This window comes from Ambystoma mexicanum, chromosome 9, assembly GCF_040938575.1.
Source record: "Ambystoma mexicanum isolate Mex_15411 chromosome 9, UKY_AmexF1_1, whole genome shotgun sequence".
NCBI classification, from domain to species: domain Eukaryota; kingdom Metazoa; phylum Chordata; class Amphibia; order Caudata; family Ambystomatidae; genus Ambystoma; species Ambystoma mexicanum.
The window spans coordinates 798336649-798360176 of NC_090931.1; the positions used below are offsets into that span (position 1 = coordinate 798336649).

The 23528-nt window shown below is 50.4% G+C and overlaps 1 protein-coding gene across 2 annotated transcripts in view; it reads left to right on the top strand.

Moving 5' to 3' along the window:
- IGF2BP2 (insulin like growth factor 2 mRNA binding protein 2) overlaps nucleotides 1–23528 on the top strand; it is a 1316273-nt gene that overhangs the window by 527990 nt on the left and 764755 nt on the right. For both annotated transcript variants that reach the window (XM_069615761.1, XM_069615762.1), the window contains exons 6-7: nucleotides 14621–14905; nucleotides 17557–17691. In XM_069615761.1, the coding sequence (XP_069471862.1) occupies nucleotides 14621–14905; nucleotides 17557–17691 (420 nt within the window). The remainder of the gene's footprint in view (nucleotides 1–14620; nucleotides 14906–17556; nucleotides 17692–23528) is intronic.

Consider the following 23528-nt stretch of genomic DNA (forward strand, 5'->3'; position numbering starts at 1 on the left):
CTTGCATTTATCTCATCCGCCTGTGCAGGCTTCGGATGCGCCCGTTACAGGAGTTCCTGGACGCTCGCTGGATCCAGACGGGCAGCTTCGAGGACAGGATCACACTCGACAAGAGCTTCCGACGAGCGATCCGGTGGTGGGGCACCCGCGCGCATCTGACGGCACGCATGGACTTCCAGACCCCGGGCCAACAGAACACAGTGACCACGGATGCCTCCCTGGAAGTGTGGGGAGCGCACACCGAAAATCTGCACGCGAGGGGCCTTTGGCTGCCGACGGAGAAGTCCCTCCATATCAACGTCCTGGAACTCCGTGCAGTGTTTTGGGCCCTCATGTCCTTTCATCCGTCCCTCAAGGGCAAGGTGGTGAGGATCTTCACCGACAACACCACCACCATGTTCTACATCGGGAAGCAGGGCGGTACCAGATCCCCAGCCCGGTCCAAGGAGGCGCAGGATCTTTGGCATTGGGCCGTCGCCCAAGGGATGTTTCTGGTGCCGTTTCATCTGGCAGGGATAAAAAACACCATCGCCGACTCGCTCAGCAGGAAGCGGCACTCGTGCCACGAGTGGGAACTATGACAGGATCTAGTGGACCGCCTCTTCCGACGGTGGGGTACACCCCAGATCGATCTGTTCGCGACGGCGACGAACTCCAAGTGCCGGAGGTTCGCCAGCAGGTTTCCCCAGCCGAGGAGCATGAGCGATGCTTTCTCGTTCCCCTGGGAGGGCCTGTTCCTATATGCGTTCCCTCCATTGCCGCTGCTGATCCGGCTCATCAACCAGCTCAAGAGGTCACGGCGCAGGATGATTCTCGTCGCACCTGCGTGGCCGAGGCAGATATGGTTCCCGGACCTTCTGGACTTGTCAGTGTCCCCGTCAATCAAGCTGCCAGTGGACACGGATCTTCTCTCCAGGGAAGGAGGCGCCATCCTCCATCACGACCCGAAGTCGCTGAACTTGCAGGCCTGGCTCCTGCAGCGTTAGAATTTGGAGGTTACGACATACCGGCCGACTTCAGAGAGGTTCTTGCAAAGGCCAGGGCGTCCTTAACTCTTAAATGCTACGGACAAAAATGGAAGAGGTTCTCTGTCTGGTGCCACGCACAGAAGATTAACCCTCTCCGGATTACGGCTCCTCAAGTACTGCCGTACCTGCTGACGCTGGCCAGGGCTGGGCTGGCGCACGCTTCCATCAAGATTCATCTTGCTGCGATCTCCCGATACACCAGAACCACGGGACGGACGTCTTTGTGGTCTCATCGTCTGGTGAAAGAATTCATGAAGGGACTGTTCAGATCGTTCCCGCCGGTGAAGGCCCTGGCCCCGGCGTGGGAGCTCAACGTGGTGCTGACCAAGCTCATGGGACCTCCGTTCGAGCCTCTGCACTCAGCTCCATTGAAGTTCTTGTTGTGGAAAACAGCGTTTCTTGTTGCCATCACCTCCGCACGACGGGTGGGAGAGATCCAAGCCCTTTCCTGCAAGCCCCCGTACTTGACTTTTCACGACATGAGGGTAGTGCTCAGGACGCACCCCTCCTTCATGCCCAAGGTGCCGTCGGACTTCCACCTCATTGAACCCTTGATGTTGCCCGTTTTCTTCCCGTCGCCTTCGTCGCCGGCTGAAAGGACTTTGCACTCGCTGGATGTGGCTAGAGCACTGAAGTTCTACGTGGATCGCACGAAAAGTTTTCGGAAGACGTCACAACTTTTTGTGAACTTTGGACCTGTCAATCAGGGGAAGGCTCTCTCGAAGGCTTCCATTTCCAGATGGCTCTCCGGCTGTATCATGTACTGTCATCGGTTGGCAAACCGACCGCTGCCTGGCCGTCCGAGAGCCCATTCCACCAGAGAGTTTGCAGCTACCATGGCGTTCCTATCTGGTGTCCCCTTGCTGGACATCTGCAGGGCTGCTACGTGGAGGTCGACACACACCTTCACGAAATTCTACTGCGTCGATCGGGATTCCAGGGAGGAGTCCAGGGTTGGCCAAGCAGTGCTGCGCAACCTGTTTGCCTAAAGGTGAGCCTGGTGAGGAGGTAAGAATTGCTTAATGTTGAGTTTTGGATGTAATGCTTAATGTTGAGCCTTTGCCACCTCCCGTGGTTGTGCATGTGTGTACTGCTATGTATTCTTTTATTCATGAGCATGTAAATCCATGCCAGACCCCATGCTGGAGAAGGAACAAGTTACTTACCTGTAACTGTTGTTCTCCAGCATGGGTCTGGCATGGATTCACATGCGAACCCTCCCGCCTACCCCTCTGCGGCTCTTCACTTGGTCATACTGCCTCTTCACGTGCTACCAAATCTGAAGATGGCTGCCAGAGGCGGGGCTTAGGGAGATGGCAGTCATTGGCTGTGGTCAGTATGACGCAGAGATCAGTGATTGGTTACTACTACGAAAGACAGATCAGAAACGAAACTGATACTGATTTTTCTTTACCGAGGATTCCCAGCCTGACGACGGGGAATATTCATGAGCATGTGAATCCATGCCAGACCCATGCTGGAGAACAACAGTTACAGGTAAGTAACTTGTTCCTTTTCAGAGCATACCGGCCGGGGGATACCTTTCCGGGTTCCTCTCAAGCCGGGAGGGGCGTTGATCGCTCTGTTACCGGGGTTCGCCCTGAGGTGCCTGTCGGGCCTAATAATTCTACTGGAGTTTTCTCCGAGGGTCTCCGTAAGGGGCCTGTGTCCACCGGAGTATGCTCCGAGGCCCCTCCTGTGGGGGCTGTTTGTAGACCCAGTTCTACTGAGTCGTGGGGTACCGGAGCTTGCTCTGAGGCTGCTCTTTCGGCTTCCCTCAAAGACAAAACCGGGGTGCGCCCCGAGGTCTTGGCTGGGCTTGAGGTTACCGAACAGATGTTCGAGGCCCGTGCCGATAAGGCTTCTACCGGGCCTAGCTCTGAGGTCCCTCGTACAGAGGCTAAGGATACCAACAGTTCTGAGGGGCCGGGCAAGGCCCTGTCAGTGAAAGTGCACCGTTCCCGCTCTTGTGGTGACACCAGATCTGTTGAGGGGGCAAAGAAGAAAGTTTCTTCTTTTACCGGCAGTGCCGAGGCCCTTCCTTCGAGGGCTCAGTTGGCGGTTGGTATGTTGCAGAAACATTCCAGGCCTCATAGTACCGGCTCTGCCGAGGTTCCTTACGTTAAGGCTAAAATTAAGACCCCTGACCCATCGACGGGGACCCCTGCCTCACTTCCTCACGTGCCGCAGTTCCCCTCAGATGAGGACAAAATGGCAGCCGTTCCCGCCACGACCACGGCGGCCAATTTAGGTACTACCCCAACAATTACACCATCGACCCCTGTTGTAGGGTTCGGTCCTTCGGGTGAACCTAAGTTCCCTTGTGCACATCCTTACCGGCCGGTTTATGATTGGAACGCCCGGATGCCTCTTCCGCACAATGTTTCGTTGAGTGCGGGGGTGGCTCCCTTGATTTTATGTGGATTCGTCGGTGGAGGGGCCGGTGTGGCACCTTTCTCCGTACATCCCTGGATTTGTCCACCTCATGAGAGGCCTCCTCAGGTTCCGATTCAATCTCCTGAGGGCGCTTTTTTCGGTAAATTTCAAGCGCTTATGCTCACCGACACATGAGGGAATATTTCAAAGGGCTTTTCAGGGAGATATGTCCACCCGCGCTTCCGGCTCCACCCGTTACGACGGTGGTCCCGCCGGCGCTTCCCTTGCCCGGGGTGCCTCCCCCCTGTGCAACCATTGTCCCCAGTGGACAAGGCAGTGCCTGACACGGCTCAGCAGGATCCTGACCTGTCAGATGACCCTCAAGGCGATCAGGACAACAAGGACCTTCCCCGTTCTATCAGAGCTTTCCATGACCGGGTGCTGGACATGATGAGTTTCTTAGATGTTCCGGTGCCCGGGGCACCTGCTGTGCAGGAGGGCGTGCTTTCTGAGGCGTTCACCTTGTCTCCTTTGGAGCGTACCGGCCTGTTCTTGCAGAAGGACATTCTGGCCGAGGTCCGAAGAGTTTGGGAAAAACCACACTCGGGACTTTTTGTCAATAAAAAGATTGACGCGAGGTACAGGCTGCATTCTTCGGAAGAAGTGGCCTTGTCGTCTTGTCCGCCTCCCTCCTCCACAGTGGTGGCTGCGGCTACGTTGCAATCCAGGCCTGCAGCATCCACCTCTGCGACGGCTACTCAGGTCTTGGGAAAGGAGGACAAGCTCCTGGACTCCCTATGAAAGGAGGAAAATCTTTGCCAATTCGGCCTTACAGCTCAGGCAGGCCAATGCAGAATTGATTTTGGCGGTACTAACATGCGGATGTGGAGAGGTCTGTCGGAGTTTGAGGAGCACATTCCGGTCGAGAAGTTGGAGGATTTCAGAGGAGGCCTTTCCGATGCCAGGGTCTTGGCCCAGGATCTCCTGGAGGCTGTGGCTCATCACATAGACACCTCGGCTTGGGGTCTGATGCTTGGGGTTGATTCCTCGAGGCAAGCGTGGCTGCATGCCACGAAGTTCTCGAAGGAGGTGCAAGACAAGGTTCTGGACCTTCCATTTGATGGTAAGGAGCTTTTTCACTCTTCTACTGATGTAGAGCTCACCAAAACCAAAGATAGCACTCAGACGGCTAAATCATTGTCTGTTCTGGTTAAAGCTCCCTTCAAGTCTCAAAAGCTGTTGTCGCAAGGTCGACCTTCCTCCGGTTTTAGGGGCTTCCTGGACCGCAAATCTCGCAGAGTGGATACTCCTGCAGGGAATAACCACCGTAGACAACAGCGTAGGCAGTTTTTCTCCCGCACCTCAGCCTCCTCATAAGGTTGAGGTGGCACCGCCACTGATAAGCCTGCCAAATGAGGGTTTTCCGCGCTCGCACGAGACCCATGTGGGAGGACGCATTGCGTCTCATTGGGAGGCGTGACAGGCCATCACAGAAGACAGATGGGTCTTGGCAGTCGCTCGAGCGGGCTTCCGCTTACCTTTACCCCCTACCCCACCCCTCAACCCTCGTTTAAAGCTGTCGGGCTCACCCTCCCTCAAGGCCGAGGTTCAGAAACTTCTGCACCTCAGAACTGTGGAACCCGTTCCCCTTGGGGAGCGAGGGAAGGGCTTCTACTCCCGGCTGTTTACGGTGCCCAAAGCCAACCAGGCTCGCCTGCGCACCATCCTAGACCTTTCCCAGTTCAATCTTTTCCTACCCCAAGAGAAATTCAAGATGATCACGCCCGGCCACATTCGCTCCTCTTTGCAGATGGGCGATTGGCTCAGCTTGGTGGATCTTCAGGATGCGTACATGCATATCCTGATTTGGAATCCACACAGGAGATTCTTCCGCTTCTGTTTGGGAGAAGAGCAGTTCCAGTTTCAGGTGCTTCCTTTTGGCCTCAGTTCGGCGCCGCGTGTCTTCACGAAGATGATGTCGGTGATTGCGGCCTATCTTCGTCTCCAGGGTATCCATATGTATCCCTATTTGGACGACTGACTCCTACGCAGCCCTTGTCCGTTGGCAGCAGCGGACAACCGCCAGTCTCTCCTTCAGCTCCTGTTCCATCTTGGGCTGTCGGTGAACAGGCGGAATCTTCCATGACGGTCTCAGAGGACCTGACTTTCCTGGGTTTTCGTTGGAACACGATCGACTGCCGAGTGTATCTGACCGGGGACAGAATGGCGGATCTGTTGGCCACGTGTCAGATGTTTGCGCGGTCGGAGAGCATGTCGGCCTGGTGGTTCCAGAGGCTTCTGGGCCTCATGGCCTCGTGTGTACTGGCTCTTCCTCTTGCTCGTCTCAAAATGAGACGGACCCAGATGGCTCTTCGGAGTTCCTGGCGTCAGGCTGTGGACCCGGATTCCAAGCGCATAATGATTCCGGATTCCATGAGAGTGGACCTGGACTGGTGGTCATCTCTCAGCAACCTGTCAGTGGGCGCAGGGTTCCAGGACCCAGCCCCCATGGTGACAATCACGACAGACTCCTCCCTTTTGGGGTGGGGTGCGACGTTAGATCTTCTTCAGGTATCGGACCTCTGGTCACCTCAGGACAAGCTCCTGCCCATAAATCATTTGGAGCTTCTGGCGATTTTTCTGGCGCTCAAGGCGTTCAGACCTCTCATTGTCAACAAGGTGGTCCGCATAAGAACGGACAATATGTTATCAATGTATTACATAAACAAGTAAGGGGGAATGAAGTCTCCCCCTCTCGTGGACCTGTCCATCCAGATTTGGGAGTGGGCCGTGCTTCATGGGGTCTGGCTGCTTGCAGTGCACATCCCGGGCCAGCTGAATGTCACTGCTGATGCCCTCAGCCAGCAGACAGTGGTCAGCTATGAGTGGGAGTTGAAGGCGGAGATCCTCTCATGGATTTTCTCACGTTGGGGCACACCGGAGGTGGACCTCTTCGCCACGGCGGTAAACAAGAAGTTTCCTCAGTATGCCTCCAGAGGGGGGCTGGGAGCCTCCTCTCTGGGGGACGCACTCCAGATTCCATGGCACAACATGAGCTCACACCTTCCCGCCTCTTCCCCTAGTTCATCGAACAATTTGGAAGTTGAAGAGCTCTGTCAACTGTTCTCTTCTACTGATAGCTCCGTGGTGGCCGGCCAGGTTTTGGTTCTCAGAACTTCAACACCTGTCGGTGTGTCCGCCGATCAGGTTACCAGTAACTCCTGATCTTCTTCACCAAGGGGAACAGAAGGTGTGGCACCCCTCCCCACAATCGCTCAACTTGGCGGCATGGTGCCTGAGTTCATGTCTCTAGAGCATTTGGGTTTGTCTGCGGCTAACATGCACATTATCCAGGCAGCCAGGAAACCCTCGACCAGATCCATCCCAATACAAGAGTAAATGGCTCAGGGTCTGTCATTGGTGTTTGGAGAAAGAATTGGACCCAAGGGTGGCAACGATTGACACGGTGCTGTCCTTCGTATCCTCCCTAGCAGAGTCATGGGTTCATGTTCTGTCTTGCAGGACTTATCTCTCGGCGATCTCCGCTTACCTCTCTACAAACTGGTGTTCTTATTCTTTATCTAACCCGGTGGTGAAGAGACATTTTGCTGGCATGACACGCATCTACCCTCCGGTTCGTAGTCTGCACCCGCCTTGGGACCTAATTAGTCCTGACGGCGCTGTGCCATAAACCCTTTGAGCCAATGGCTACGGTTGACCTCAAGTACGTGTCCTGGAAAGTGTTCTGGAAAGTGTCCTTTCTGGTAGCCATTACGTCAGCGAGGCGAGTGAGTGAGCTCCAGGCATTGTCGGTGGAGCATCCTTTCTTGGTCTTTCACAAGGACAAGGTAGTCCTTCAGACGAACCCATCTTTCCTACCAAAGGTAGTGACCGAATTCCATCTGAATCAGTCGTTTTCCCTGTCAGTCTTTTTTCTGAACCCTGCCTCGCAGGTGGAAAGGCTTCTACACTGCCTGGATGTCTGAAGAGCTCGAAAGTTCTACCTGGACAGGACTTCCGAGCTTCGGAGCTCTTACCAACTGTTTGTGACCTTCGGGAAGCCTCATGGCAGGCCGGCGTCTAAGGCATCTATTTCCAGATGGATTACCGCCTGTATCACGGAATCTTTCACCGTCCAAAAGCTGAAACCTCCTAAAGGTGTCCATACACACGAGGTGTGAGGCAAGGCAGCCGCGGTTGCTTTTCAGAAGTATGTTCCCTGGGAGTTCATCGCTAAAGCGGCTACTTGGGCCTCCCCATCTGCTTTCTGTAAGCATTACTGCCTCAATATGAGCTCTAGAGCTGACGCTCAGTTCGGCCAGGCTGTGCTGAAGAACCTGTTTCAGTAAGGGGTATTTCCAACCACCCATAGTTCCTGTAAGGAGTGCTTGGGAATCTCCCATAAGTATGGAGGAAAGGGGACGGGACGTAGGAGTATTACCAGGTTACTCACCGTAGTGACCACCTTACTCCTAGTCCATAGTCCCCTTTCCTCCATACGCCCGCCCGCCGTCCCCTCTAATAAGGTTCCTCTGTTATTGCTAATGGGTCTTTGACCCTGCGATAGAAAAGGACTGATGGGCGATGCGCGGGGAGGAGCCAAGGTGGGCGGGGTTACGGCCGCGTGCCGGGCCCTGCGCAGGAAAGAGAGGAGGGACACATTTTTGAAACAAATGTGGATGCTTTTTACAAAGTGCTCCGGTCCCGTCCCACAGGACGGAGAAATGTCCCATAAGTATGGAGGAAAGGAGACTATGGACTAGGAGTAAGGTGGTCACTACGGTGAGTAACCTGGTAAAACTGCCATGAGAAAAATACAAACCATGTTAAGAACTGTGAAACACATTGGGGGACCGGCTAGGAGAAGGGAGTACTTCTCCTAGCCCCAAATGAACTTTGTGTAACTATTCGATTTTCTGTTGAATTACAGAGAACCCAAACTTTTATGGAGCTTTTGCTTTAAACAAACCACAAACATTTGGACACTTCACATCCATGAGAAAGGATACATTCTCCTGGATTACAAACAGTAGCTGGACTTTATGGTGTTTTATTGTAGTGACAGGGATAGAGAAGGGGCATTTGTGACCGCAACCGTGCCTTTTTGTTTTGACTCACATGGACTTCCTCATGAGCACCGAGGTTCTTTAGTTTAGGTAGGGAAATCCCCTTAGCTTTGGGGATAGATAGATAGGTTTGGTTTTGAATTTAATGAAAGTCTAGAGCAGTCACAATGGCACCACTTGTTCAGTCTCTTCATTCCTTGTCGCCACAAGGCATCCAACTTGCTTGATCACCCCAGTGGAGATCCCCAGAGCGAGACCAGGCATTTTGTCAGTGAATGAAGATTTATCTTAAAAATGTATGTTTAAGGTGGCATGTTGTGTTTGTTTAGTAGTGTATGTTGGCATGTACTATATCAAGTATGAGCAAAGGGTAAGCAGTGTTACTCCTACATCCTGTCCCCTTTCCTCCATACTTATGGGACATTCCTCCGTCCTGTGGGACGGGACCGGAGCACTTTGTAAGAGCATCACAAATTTTGCAAAAATGTTTTAGTCCTTTCTCTCTTTCTATGCGGGGTACAGCACGCGGCCGTAACCCCGCCCATCTTAGCTCCGCATCGCCCATCAGTCCTTTTCTCTGCTCATTTGGGAGTGGACACACTTGCATCTGCGGAAGAATTTCTTCCTTTTTTTTCCTCCTCTCTGGCTCTCGCTAGCGATCGCGTAGTAGTCTGTCTATGTCGTTTAAGCTAGACTTTCCGAATTGTTCCTTGTGTCAGCGGCGCTTCGCGAGAGCGGATTCCCATCCTCTTTCGGTCCCGGCACTTCAACGTCGGTTAGAGCGGTGGGAGGAGGTGTTCCAGCGCACTCCTCCTACGCATTTTCAATCCTTCATTGACGAAAAGAAGAAACGCCCGGTAAGTACTTTACTTTTTAGAGCACCCCGAACGGGAGACGCCTTCCAGCGGTCTTCCTGGTCCGGGAGGAGCGTCGACCACTCTGTCTCCGGGGCTTGCCCCGAGGTGCCTTCTGGGCCTAAAAAGTGTACCAGAGTTTTCGCTGAGGATCTCCGTAAGGGGACTGTGGACACCAAAGTACACGCTGAGGCCCCTCCACTGTGGGGGTTGCTTGTAGACCTAGTTCTACTGAGTCGTGGGGTACTGCAGCACGCTCTGAGGCCTCCTTATCGGCTTCCCTCAAAAGTACTGGGGTGCGCACCGAGGCCTCGACTGGGCTTGGTGATACCGAACGTATGTTCGAGGCCTGCTGTGAAAAGGCTTCTAGCAGACTCGGGTCCGAGGTCCCTCGTACAGAGGCTAAGGCAACCAACAGTTCTGAGAGGCCTCAGAAGGCCTTATTGGTGAAAGGTGTTTCTCACCGTTCCCGCTCTTCAGTGGCAACGCCAGAACCATTGAGGGGGCAAGGAGTGAGTTTTCGAACCGAAGTTCCTCCTTTACCGGCAGTGCCGAGGTCCTTCCTGTGAAGGCTAGGTTGGCTATTGGTATGTTGCAGAAACATTCCAAGCCGCATAGTACCGGCTTGGCCGAGGTTCCTTGTGTAAAGGCTAAAATGAAGACCCCTGATCCACCATTGGGGACCCCTGCCTCACTTCCACACGTGCCACAGTTCCCCTCAGGTGACAGCAAAATGGCGGCCGTTCCCGCCACGACCATGGCGGCCATTTTGGGCGCTTCCCATACAACTACGCCATCGGCCTCAGGTGTAGGGATTGGTTCTGTGGGTGAACATAAGGTTCCTCTTGCGCATCCGTTTCGTCCAGTTTACGACTAGAACGCTCGGATGCCCCTTCCGCACAACATCTGGCTGCCTGTGGGTTCAGCACCCTTGATTTACATGGACACCTCTGGGGATGGGCCTGCTTGGCAACCCTCCCCTCTGCGTCCCTGGAATTATCCCCCTCATGAGAGGCCTTCCCCGGCAGCTCCAAAGCTTTATCCGGAGGATGCTTTTTTCTGCAAGTTTCAGGTACTCGTGCGTACCGACCCCATGAGAGAGAATTTCAAGGGTCTTTTTAGGGAGATCTTCCCGCCTGCTCCTCTGGCTCCATCCGCGTCTCCGGTACCTCCCCCCCTACCCTTCCGCCCTTGCCTCAGTTGTCCCCCATGGACAAGGCGGTGCCTGACGTGGTTCAGCAGGACCCTGACCTGTCAGATGATGCACAGGGCGATCAGGACAGCGAAGCCCAGTCCCACTCTATTAGAGCCTTTCACGACCGGGTGCTGGACATGATGTGTCTATTGGATGTTCCAGTGCCCGAGACACCCGCTCCACAGGCTGCATTCTTCAGAAGAGGTGGCCCTAGCATCATGTCCGCCCCACTCCTCCACGGTGATGGCTGCGGCCACTTTACAGTCCAGGCCTGCTGCATCCTCTTCTACGACGGCTACTCAGGTCCTGGGGAAAGAGGACAAGCTCCTCGACTCCTTTGGGAGGAGGATTTTTGCTAACTCGGCCCTCCAGCTGTGGCAGGCCAATGCAGAACTCGTGTTAGCGGGGGCGAATATGAAGATGTGGAAAGGTCTGGCGGAGTTCGAGGAGTTCATTCCGGTCGAGAAGCTGGATGACTTTAAGGTGGGATTGTCGGATGCCAGGGTCTTGGCCCAGGATCTGCTGGAGGCTGCGGCTCATCACGTCAACACTTCAGCTCGGGCCCTTATGCTTGGAGTGGATACCCCTCGGCAGGCTTTGTTGCATGCCACCAAGTTCTCAAAGGAGGTGCAGGGCAAAGTGTTGGACCTGCCGTTTGACGGCAAGGAGCTTTTTCACTCCTCAACGGATGTAGAGCTCACCAAAACGAAGGACAGCACCCAGACAGCCAAGTCCTTCTTCGTCCTGGTTAAAACTCCTTTTAGGACCCAGAGACCGTTGTCGCAAAGCTGGCCCTCCTCTGTTTTCAGGGGGGTTCTAGATAGGAAATCCCGCAGAGTGGATACCCCTTTGGGAAATTCCCGCCAGAGGCAGCAATGGACTCTGGTTTTTTTCCCGCTCCTCAGCCTCCTCCTCGGGTTCAAGTGGTAACACCACTGAAAAACCTGCAAAATGAGGGTTCTCTGCGCTCGCACGAAACCCCGGTGGGAGGACGCATTATGTCTCATTGGGAGGTGTGGCAGACCAGCCTCTAGAACCGGTGGGTCTTGTCAGTCGCTCGGGCGGGCTTCCGCTTACCCTTACCCCCTACCCCACCCTTCAACCCTCCTTTCCAGCAGTCTGGGTCATCCTCCCTCAAAGCCGAGGTTCAGAAGTTGCTGGACCTCAGAGCTGTGGAACCCGTTCCCATAGGGGAGCGAGGGGAGAGCTTCTACTCCTGACTGTTTACAGTGCCCAAACCCAACTAGGCTGGCCTGCGCACCATCCTAGACCGAGTTCAATCTTTTCCTACCCCAAGAGAAATTCAAGATGATCACACCTGGCTAGATAAGATCCTCTTTGCAGATGGGCGATTGGCTCAGCATGGTGGACCTTCAGGATGCGTACATGCATATTCTGATCTGGAGTCCACACAGGAGATATCTCCGTTTCTCTGTGGGAGAGGAGCACTTCCAGTTTCGAGTGCTTCCTTTTGGCCTCAGCTCGGCGCTGCGTGTCTTTACAAAGATGATGTTGGTGATTGCGGCCTATCTTCGTCTGCACGGTATCCATGTGTATCCGTATTTGGACGACTGGCTCTTACGCAGCCCTTGTCCGTTGAAAGCTGCGTGCAATCTTCAGTCTCTCCTTCAGCTCCTGTTCCATCTTGGGCTGTCGGTGAACTGGCGAAAATCTTCCATGACGGTCTCTCAGGACTTGATTTTCTTGGGTTTTTGCTGGAACACGATCGACTGCAGAGTTTACCTGACCGGGCACAGAATGGCCGATCTGTTGGCCACGTGTCAAATGTTTGCGCAGTCGGAGAGCATGTTGGCCTGGTGATTCCAGAGGCTTCTGGGCCTCATGGCCACTTGTGTTTTGGCTCTACCTCTCGCTCGTCTCAAGATGAGGCGGACTCAGATGGCTCTTGGCGTCAAGCTGTGGATCCGGACTCCAAGTTGATATTGATTCCGGCTTCCAAGAGAGCAGACCTGGAGTGGTGGTCGTCTCTCAGCAACCTGTCGGTGGGTGGGGTGCAATGTTGGTCTTCTTCAGGTCTCGGACCTTTGGTCGCCTCAGGACAAGTTCCTTCACATAAATCATCTGGAGCTTCTGGAGATTTTCCTGGCGCTCAAGGCGTTCAGACAGGTCATTGCCAACAAGATGGTCTGTATCCGCACGGACAATGTGGTGTCAATGTATTACATCAACAAGCAAGGGGGCACCAGGTCTCCCCCTCTCGTGGACCTTTCCATCCAGATTTGGGAGTGGGCGGTTGGTCATGGTGTCTGGCTGGTAGCAGTACACATCCCGGGCCAGCTGAACGTCACGGCAGATGCCCTTAGTCGGTGGACAATGGGCCGCTACGAGTGGGAACTGAAGGCGGAGATCCTCTCATGGATTTTCCTGCGTTGGGGCACTCCGGAGGTGGACCTCTTCGCAACAGCGGCAAACAAGAAACTTCCTCTGTATGCCTCCAGAAGTGGTCTGGGAGCCTCCTGTCTGGGGGATGCGCTCGAGATTCCTTGGCACAACATGAGGGCCTATGCTTTCCCGCCTCTACCTCTGATTCATCGGACGATTTGCAAGCTGAAGAACACAGTGAACTGTTCTCTTCTGCTCATAGCCCCGTGGTGGCCGGTCAGGCTCTGTTTCGCACAACACCAACACCTGTCGGTGTGTGCACTGATCAGGCTGCCGTTGAGTCCCGATCTGCTTCACCAGGGGGATTAACAGCTGTGGCACCCCTCCCCACAATCGTTCAGCTTGGCGGCATGGTGCCTGAGTTCAGGTCTTTAGGACGTCTCAGCCTGTCTGCTGATAACATGCGCATTATTGAGGCAGCCAGGAAACCCTTGACAAGGTGTCGGTATAGAAGCAAATGGCTTAGGTTCTGTCATTGGTGCTTAGACAAACAGCTGGACCCAAGGGCGGCTACGATTGACACTGTGCTGTCCTTCATATCCCACCTAGCAGAGTCGGGCATTCACATTCTGTCATGCAGAACTTATCTTTCGGTGGTATCTGCCTACCTATATATGGACCAATGCTCTTACTCTCTGTCTAATCCAATGGTTAAGAGACATTTTGCGGGTTTGACGTGCCTTTATCCCCCGGTTCGCAAACCGCACCCGGCGTGGGATTTGAATGTGGTCCTTACGGCGTTGTGCCATAAACCGTTCGAACCAATGGCCACTGTGGACCTCGAGCACCTTTCGTGGAAGGTGGCCTTTTTGGTTACCGTTACTTCAGCAAGGCGTGTGAGTGAGTTCCAGGCTTTGTCGGTGGAGCATCCTTTCTTGGTTTTCCACAAGGATAAGGGGGTCCTACGGACAAATACTTCTTTCCTGCCGAAGGTGGTCTCTGATTTCCATCTGAACCAGTCAATCTCCCTTCCGGTCTTTTTTCCGAACCCTGCTTCAGAAGCGGAAAGGGTTCTGCATTGTTTGGATGTTAGAAGGGCTCTTAAGTTCTATCTAGACAGAACATCAGAATTTAGGAGCTCTTCTCAACTGTTGGTAACCTTTGGTATTCCACAAGGTAAACAGGTCTCTAAGGCGACTATCTCCAGATGGATCGCTGCATGTATTACAGAGTCTTACACTGTCCAAGGACTGCAGCCTCCTAAAGGTATTCATGCACACCCTGTGCGGGGCAAGGCAGCCGCAGTTGCCTTTCAAAAATATGTCCCCTGGGAGACCATCGCAAAGGCGGCTACTTGGGCCTCCCCATCGGCCTTTTGTAAACATTATTGTCTAGACATGAGCTCCAGATCTGATGCTCAGTTTGGCCAGGCTGTGCTGAAGAACCTTTTTCAGTAAGGGGTTTTCCATCCACCCGTAGTTCCTGTGGGGAGCGCTTGGGAATCTCCCATAAGTATGGAGGAAAGGGGACGGGGTGTAGGAGTATAACCAGGTTACTCACCGTAGTGACCACCTTACGTGTGTGTGTGTGACATAACTTTGCTCATGAGGGCTGCTGCATGAAAGAAGGCTCCGTTGAAACATAAATCTAAATGTTTTCATGTAAAATGTTACATATTTATATTGTCATCCAGGAAATGTGATACATATTTTGCTACCTACATTAAAATAACACTTGATTTTTTTTCTCCCAATTTAGAGCAATAGAAAAACTCAGCGGACACCAGCTGGAGGACTATTCTTTTAAGATTTCCTACATCCCAGATGAAGACGCATCAAGTTCTCCTCAGCCCACTCCACGGACTCGGCGTAGTGGTGCAGGAGGACACTCTTCCAGGGAGCAGGGCTCTTTTTCTGCAAGCTCTTCTCAGTCAAAACAGCCAGATTACCCATTGCGTATTCTTGTGCCGACACAATTTGTTGGTGCCATCATAGGAAAAGAGGGATTGACCATAAAAAACCTGACCAAACAAACCCAATCAAAGTAAGTGACATGTAAAGTAGCATTTACTTTTAGACAACAACAATTACTAATGTTTCCGGGTTCATTTTGCTGCCGAGTTTTCTCTTCAATGCTTGTAGTTGTGGAACTGGAACTTCTTTCGAATAAAAATCAGGGAATTTAATATTTTGAAACGTGCTTCAACCGGAAATTGACTCCACCACTTGGAAGCTACCTAGTGATGAAATGTGATAGAGGCTAGTTAGTGCTGTTTGTGTTGTGGTTTTGTGATGAACGATGGTGCATCATGAGATTGGGCATGCCCGGCAAAATAATTAAGTTAGCTTTTAGATAATTTGCAGTTTTCTGTATGGGCAGTATATGTTTCCCTTTAAAACTTTCAAATTGCTTTTCCATATCACAAACTATCAAATTTAGATGGTCTTTATTTAGATAGATTTCTTTGTCTGATGATAAAAAATGTTGCTGCTAAATGTCTTGTTCCATCCATGTATAACAGCAATCTCAATCTTGACAAGCTTTCCTTTCTGACTTAGTCAAGTTGCTAAATTAAGTAACCAGATGAATGTGTTGATCATTTTTTCACTTTTAAAAATAAGATCTGTGTAAAGTTGTTTTCCTATAAGTATGTGTAATTGTGAAATGTACACATTACAAATAACATTAAAATAACATTGGAGTGCAGATATCTCCGATATATACGATTGGGACCCCTTCCATTTTAATCTCTTGAAAATGTGATTCCACTGTAACTGAGTAAATCTAGAAGGGCATATGTTCTGTCCTTCCGCATATGATACCCATTAAAAAACAAGCTGTAACTTTGTTAAATTACCTGATCCTGAGACATTTGCTATATTTATTAAATGTTCATCAACTTTAGTTTGTAGTTAAGTACTATCCGTAGTTTGAGAGAAAACCACAAAGTAAGTATCCCCATTGCACCAAATTCTTGCTGGGACCAATACAAGACATTACTAACTAAAGTCATTTTAATTATTATGTAGATTTATGTATTATTTCAGTATACCTTACAATAACATTTGATCTGATGGTCTTCATACCTCAGGTGTAATTCGGAGAAGTTGGTGTACCCCCCCTTCCCTCATTATTGAACAATTTGATCAGAAATTGATGTTTGATCATAAATGGATGTTTTTTGGGACCTTAAGCACTCAAGTGATTCCAATTGATATTTCATTTAATTGGGATTGCTGCTGTCTGAGCCTGCTATAGAATTCAGAATTACAGTTACGATTAGTTTGTGAAAGACATTACTACAATTGAACAATTTGTGTTTTTTATACAACTATCAACAAAAACTAATCTGCATGCTTTATTTTGGTAAATTCAATAAGTCCTCCAAGTCTTCCGCGATCAAAAGAGAAAATGCATTCAAAAGAATCATGAATGAATGTATAGGAGTGTCATTCTCATTGATACTTCAAGAATTGTAAAAGTTAAAGTTTATGGACACATTTGAACATGACAATCTTTGCTTGAACAAAATGAGTCCTGTTGAGGGCATACTTAAATTCTAAATGAAACAATTGTAGTTTAGATAAAGAGTGATAAGTGAAAAAATATTGCTACTTTATCTCAAGGATTCAAATACACATTTGATGTACAGGTTTCAGTAGCTTCTGGGCATATAAGGGATTAAGTAAGCAGTAGACATTTCTCTTTCATCTGATGTTCAAAGCGTATGGTATGAGTAGATTTTCAATGTGAGCTAGATGACTGTTTCATCAGTGATATTTAATGAAGAGTTTCTAAGTTAAGACTTGTTAACACTATTAACAATTAGCACCCAGACGGTCGGACGCAAACACATTTTTTCATCCAAATGCAGGTTATAAAGGAAAGTACAAACCTGCATCTGCATCCAGACTGCCAGTTGCCTCTCCTGGGTCCTCTCTGACCAGCTAACTAAATTCCTGTCAGTTACCTCTGCTCCCATTGGGCAAAAAGCCCATCAAACTAACAAATAAAAAGGCACTACTCTTCCCTTCTTGTTGGTTCTGCCGTAACTGCCTCTCCGCCTTCACGCATCAGATGCTATTTCCATGGCAGCCATCTTTTTTTTTTTTTTTACATCTCTCAAAAGTGGGCGTTTGGCACACTGCTGTTTGCCCCTGGGTGTTAATGGCATTAAACTCCATGCATACAGCCTGTGCATTCCTGAAACTGCCCGAGCCCGCAATACAGTCCTCGTGCCACCTGCATAGGGTTTATCACTGTAGAAGACACTTTGAGGAAAGAATGGCAGTTCTTAGTTGGCCCCATCGCTGTCCAGTCTCCAGTTACAAAAGAACCTAAAAGCAAGGCCACTATAAGAAATGTTTCTGTACTCTTTTGCCCATGGTCTCATTTTGATAACTTAAATCTCACAACTTAAAGTGTGATGTGGGTGCATCTTCGTGAGAATATCCAAATAGTCCATTCTGCTGTAATGAAGGGTGTTTGGGATGAATATATTGGAAGGTACATAACTTTGACATTGCAAAAGTTGTTAGCTCTTATATGCAGTTTTTGTTAAAACAACCGTGCTCTTCCATACTTGGCGGACATGAGTCAATCTCAACCCCTTACTGTAAAGTCACCGGTTCTCAGTGTTCTTGTAAAAGCTTCTATGGGCCTAACCTATATGTTCTGGTTTGTTTTTTATACAGGGTGGACATTCATCGGAAGGAGAATGCTGGAGCTGCAGAAAAGCCAATCACCATCCATGCCACCCCAGAAGGGTGCTCCTCGGCATGCCGGATGATTCTTGAGATCATGCAGAAAGAGGCAGAGGAAACCAAGTCGTAAGTATCAAGGGCCGAAACCTTTGTAAAACATTTTTAGTGGGTAATTTTTAATAGTGCGTACTACCACTAGTTTGCTTTCAAGGAGCACAGTAAACAATTGTAATATTAGCCCATCCTGGCAAGATTGGCACTGATTACCAAGGGATGAACCTGTATTTTACTTTGTCACGATATATATTTTTGGGGAAGGCATTACAACCTTTGCAGCCTTTATAGATTTAAAAGCTGCATTTTCTTTTATGGGATACTTTATTGCAGCTGAGCAAACCGAAAGATCTATTATCATAATGCATTTGCATCATGCTACTACTGGTAGGGATGGTCTCAGCTTCCATGGCCACTGCAACCTTTACTCTGACAGCCAGGCAGGAAACGTCATCACAATGCTGAAGCTGCCCCATATGGGAAGTACTTTTGTGTGCTGGGGGCAACCCACTCAAATTCTTCACTGTTATCTAAGGACAGAATCAGATCTTGCCTACCTTTAGCTTTCTCCCATCCCAGATAAAGGTCATAATGAGGTTTTGGAATCTATATAGGTCTAATTTAGGGATGAAGACCGGAACACTTGGTGAGAGGAAGAGGAGTAGAATGTTCGTTCTGGCTACATGATTATGCCAGGCCTTGTGAAAAGAGCCTTTTACTCTTCACTAGAGCATTTTTAATTCCATTATTATGATTGGCGTAGCTAGCATGGGGAGGGTTTAACTCAGAATTTAGAATTTGACCTTGAACCCTGAAATAATCTTGCATAATTAGCTTGATTATGTATGTGGGGGGGAGGGGTCGGGGTGTTTAAACAGAGCCGGGAAACTTTGATGTATTTGGCTTCCTAAATGATTTTTGTTGGTGCATTCGTGTTAACCAAATCTGGACATGTACATCATTCTGAACAAAAAGTCCTGCACAGATTATTTTCCTGAGTTTAGTTTTTTTATGAATCACATTTCAACACTGCCCATCTTGTCGGAATGCAAAGTCAATGGGGCAGTGCTGGGTATCACTTGTGCTTCATCTGTCGTCAAGTGGGCAACTCTCTTAATATTACTGTTCAGCAGAAAAACGCAGAATAGTTTGAGTGTAGTTCGAACTCTGTCTGCTAATGTTCTTGTGAACAGCTTAGTATCAAATTCATTGATCGCTATGGGCCTAGTTGAATGTCTATCTGGACCTGTCTTTACCTATTTTGGAAAGGATAAGGACGTGCCCCCTTCATTAATTGAGCCAGTATGTTACCCTGCCAAAATGAGGTAATTAGCTCCATGATGGTACTCCGTAGGTGTGGAGAAAGAACAACTGAGAAGGCAATCCAATTGTTTTTTTTTCGCTTTAAACTTCTTAATAGCACCTACAGCCACTGCATCTATTATAAGCTTCCCTAAACTTCACTTATTAGCACAGAAAGGCCATTTAAGTATCGGCCTAAAAAGTATATATGGTGTGTGATATATGATGTCTGTAGAAGCTAATAAAATATTGATCTGACTTCTTTTTTGGTTTTGCTATGTCGACGTCATGCCCATTTTTATTCCTCATGGTATTCAAGTAAAATCTGTATTCCTCTGCTCTTCACCCGTAAAACAACCTACTCCTATTCCTGTCCTCCATCCTTACGGGGCGTCCCCCAACATGGGATGGTACTGGAACCTTTGGCAGTGAAAAATCGAACTTCCCCTTTAAATTAGATATAGCGCATGGGAGGGCGCAGCAACGCCCCATCGAGACCCCGCCCTTCAGCGCCAGGCCCTTTTTTTGGGGCAGACTGTGTCGGACCTGGCAGCCAGCGCAAAGATTTTTTTTTTAATTAATTTTTTTATTTTTGTCGGCAGAGGTTCACAAGGCACATACGTCAAGGCAACAAATAATTAAAGCAAGCATAGCATAAAACATCGTAATGGTTACAGAATACAGTTCCAACAGTGGATATAGAGCATCAACAATACAGAAATACACAGCAATAATCACGGTGCATGAGTAGAGACCGGAGATAAGCTGGAACCGGGCGTGTTCTCACTTAGATTGTTGAGATATGTGTTAAATTCGCTCCAGATGTTCCTGGGGCGAGACTGGGCGGGCAGCATTGTCAGGTATTCCTCCTCACAGTTACGCGACCATGTGAGCATACCCAGCCATTTCTGAGAGGCCGGTGGGGAGGAGCGCTTCCAGTTCTGAAGTATACATTTTTTGGCAATCATGCAGCTTATATTCAAAAACTTTTTCAGATGCTTAGTTTTGTCAGACCCCCAGACCCCAAGCGGAACCGCTAAAGGATCGGGATCCATTACAGTTTCAGTTACCGCACTCAGTGTATGGAGGACACTTTCCCAGAAACCGGACAATTTGTTACAGGTCCAGAACATATGCAAGTGATCAGCATCCACCGCCCTACAGCGCGTGCAGAGGTGCACCTCAGAGCGAGCAAACCCTGATGTCCTGCGTGGTGTATAATAAAGCCTATTGAGGAGCTTGTATTGCATGGCACCAAAACGGAAATTGAGAGACACTTTTTGTGTGTGGAAGCACATATCCTCCCACAATTCATCAGAAATTTCTAGACCAAGTTCAGCTGACCATCCGTCGTGCGCCCTAAGAGTAGGAATGGGGATGATATCTAGTAGGATTTGATACAGCGAAGAGACGACGCCGCATGCACCGCCCGAGTTGGCGATGTAGGCTATCACCGGGTTGTCTGGGGGCTCATCCGGAAAGGAGGGCCACATGGTGCGGAACGCGGCGCGAAGCCTGTAGTATTGGAGAGTCTCTAGGGGAGATCTGGTGTGCCCCGGTCTCCAGGTCTGGGGGCCAATGAATTTGCCCTCGGGATAGAAGTCGGACAGGGCCCGATACCCCAGCGCACCCCAGAGTCGCGCCAAAGCAATATCAAGTGTGAGTTCCGGGCCGCCATTTGTAATATGGGGAGGGCCCACTTGTCGAGTGTAGTAGACTTGACCAGGCATACAGGGTCGCAGCAATGGGGTCAACGGGGGAATCAGATGTGTAGCGTCGGTGTAGTATCAGGGACATTAAGTTGATACCAGCGGAGGCAAGCCGTTCCAGTTTGACATGTGGGTGCACTGGGGAACCCGGGTACCAATGAGTTTCATGCTGGGCCTGGGCCGCGATCTAGTATAGTTCCAGGTCCGGAGCAGCAATACCACCCCGTCTGTATGAGAGTGCCATGTCAGTCCACTTTTTGTGCACCGCACCGGAGTGCCAGAGAAATTGCGCGCAGAGCTTAGCAATTTAGTGAAGTAAGCCCTCCCGGGCCATATAGGAATGTTGCAAAAGGTGTATAAGAGCTTGGGGAGCAAGATCATTTTAATAAGGGATAGATGACCAGCGACGGACAACGGGAGGGTGCGCCAACGTGAAATTTTTGTCTCAACTGTTCGTGCTACAGCTGAGTAGTTATCGGCAAGCACGGTGGGCTTAGTGAGGGACATCTGCACCCCAAGGTATCTCACACCCTCAGGGGCCCAGCGCAGGGGATACTCGGTGGTGGGCTGCCGTGTAGCTTTAGTGAGCGGGAAAATCTCCGATTTGGAATAATTAATCGTAAATCCGGAGTGGGTGCCAATCCGGGTGATGTCTCTCAGTATGAGATCCAGATGGGTTGTGGGGTCTCTGACGTATAATAGGACATCATCAGCATACAGGGATATTATTTCAGGCTCGTCAACCAATCGTACTCCTTTACGCGTGTGCCATGCTCGTATAAAGTCCGCCATCGGTTATATCACCAATGCGAAAAGGATCGGGGAGAAGGGGCAGCCCTGTCTGGTGCCTCTGAATACAGTGAACATCTCAGATGTTAGTGAGTTGACTCGTACCCGCGCAACGGGGGAAGTGTACAAGAGTTTAATGAACCCTATCATGTTAGGGCCGATGCCCATTGTTTCGAGGACCAGCCACATATATTTCCAGGAGACCATGTCGAAGGCCTTCTGAGCGTCCAGCGTAACCGCTACGGCCTGGACGTCTTGGTCTATACGGGACATGACATTAAATAGTCTCCTGATGTTATGGGAGGTGGACATACCGGGGACAAAGCCTGCTTGGTCCTCTTGTACAAAGTGTGTCATGATGGGCAGAAAGCGGTTAGCAATGATCTTAGCAAAGATCTTTGTATCTAGGTTCATGAGGGAGAGCAGTCTATAGGACCCACACTCGTCCTCAGGTTTACCTGGTTTGAGCAGTACAGTGATGGCCGCTTCCCGCATGGAAGGGGGAAGGATAGCGGCTCGGAGTGCCTCATTCCATGCCTCCAACAGCCGGGGGGGGCCAGAATAGCCACGTGCTCTCAATAGAAGTCCGCCGTGAGGCCGTCAGGTCCCGGCGCCTTGCCTATGGGCAAGTCTGAGATAGCCGATACTTTCTCGTCTAGCGTGAACGGGGTATCCAGCTGGTCCCGGGTCTGTGGGGAAATTTCCGTGGTGGGGATCTGGTCAAGGAGTTCTCGCGTATGTTGTTCAGTGTGCTCTACGGGCTGGGAATAAAGGGATCTATAGAACTCAGTGAATATATCAAGTATTCGATTGTCCGCCCATTGAGCGTCACCGTTCTGATCTTTTAAGGAAGTGATATGCGTGCGGCCCAGTTCCCCCCTCACAAGTGTCGCAAGTGTCTTGCCGGGTCTGTCCCCATATTTCCTAGCGGCCTGCTGGCAGCTGAAATAATGAACTTCGCTGGTCTCTAAAGTGTTGAACACCTGGAGCTCGTCAGAGATTTGGGCCAGAGTAGTGGGGTCAGATCCTTTTCAGTTTTCAGTTTGGCCTCAGATCGTCCAAGGGCGGCCCTAATAGCTTTCAACACCCCTGCCTCTCGGGAAATAGACATGCCCCTAATGTAAGCCTTAAATGCCTCCCATCTGACCGCGGCGGTCGTGTCTTGAAGAGAGTTAAGCTCAAAGAAGGACTCAATGTCCGCTAAAATCTCAGATTTAAACATAATGGCCCTCATTACGACCCTGGCGGAAATCGAAAAACGATGGCGGAAATGCAATACCGCCATCGAATAGCGCTCGGTGCGACTATGACCCGTCACCGCAAAGTACGAAGCCATTAGCGACACCGCAGTGAACGCCAACGCTAACTGCACCAAGCACGCGCGCGCGCGCCATGCCAAACCGCAAACACCACCATGGTGCAACGGTACGCCAATTCCGACCCTAGCGGACATGTACCTAACGCCATCAGGCATGGCGGAATGTACCATTCCGCCATGGCGAGAAGTACGGCATCGCGAATCAACCGTAAACGGCCCCACTGAGTGCCTGTACACCGCTCCCTGCCCACAAAATACAACTCCCCGTAGGTGCAATGAAGCCACAATGCAACCATTGAAATGTACAAGTCACCCATGCATGCCAACGAACAAAAGAAACACAAGAGGGGCCAATGGGAGCTGCAGGGCACAGATGGCACGAATACAGAAGCCATCCCAATGGACATGACCACAGTCCCCCACCAAGAAACGCACGCAAACACAGGCACCTGTGACCAGCAATATTCCGAAAACCACATCATTCAACCAGTCCACCTGGCTGACCGGCATCTGTTACACAAAACCCAATCCCCCGCCCCTGAGCATGACAACATTCAAACTGGCATATTGGCAGCCCCCATCCCTGACCTCACTGGGCTTCGTAGGCAAACGCGCACAGCACAGTACCACGCAACTAAACCCCGAAGCTGGAACCCAATGCAGATCTCCTCACAATACATCGCCCCCCAAATAGGCATATGCCACATCACTTGCAAAGAAAAACGCTACACGGGCCAAATCAGAATAGAAATTTAATGCACATCAAAATCACCAAGCACATACAGCCATCA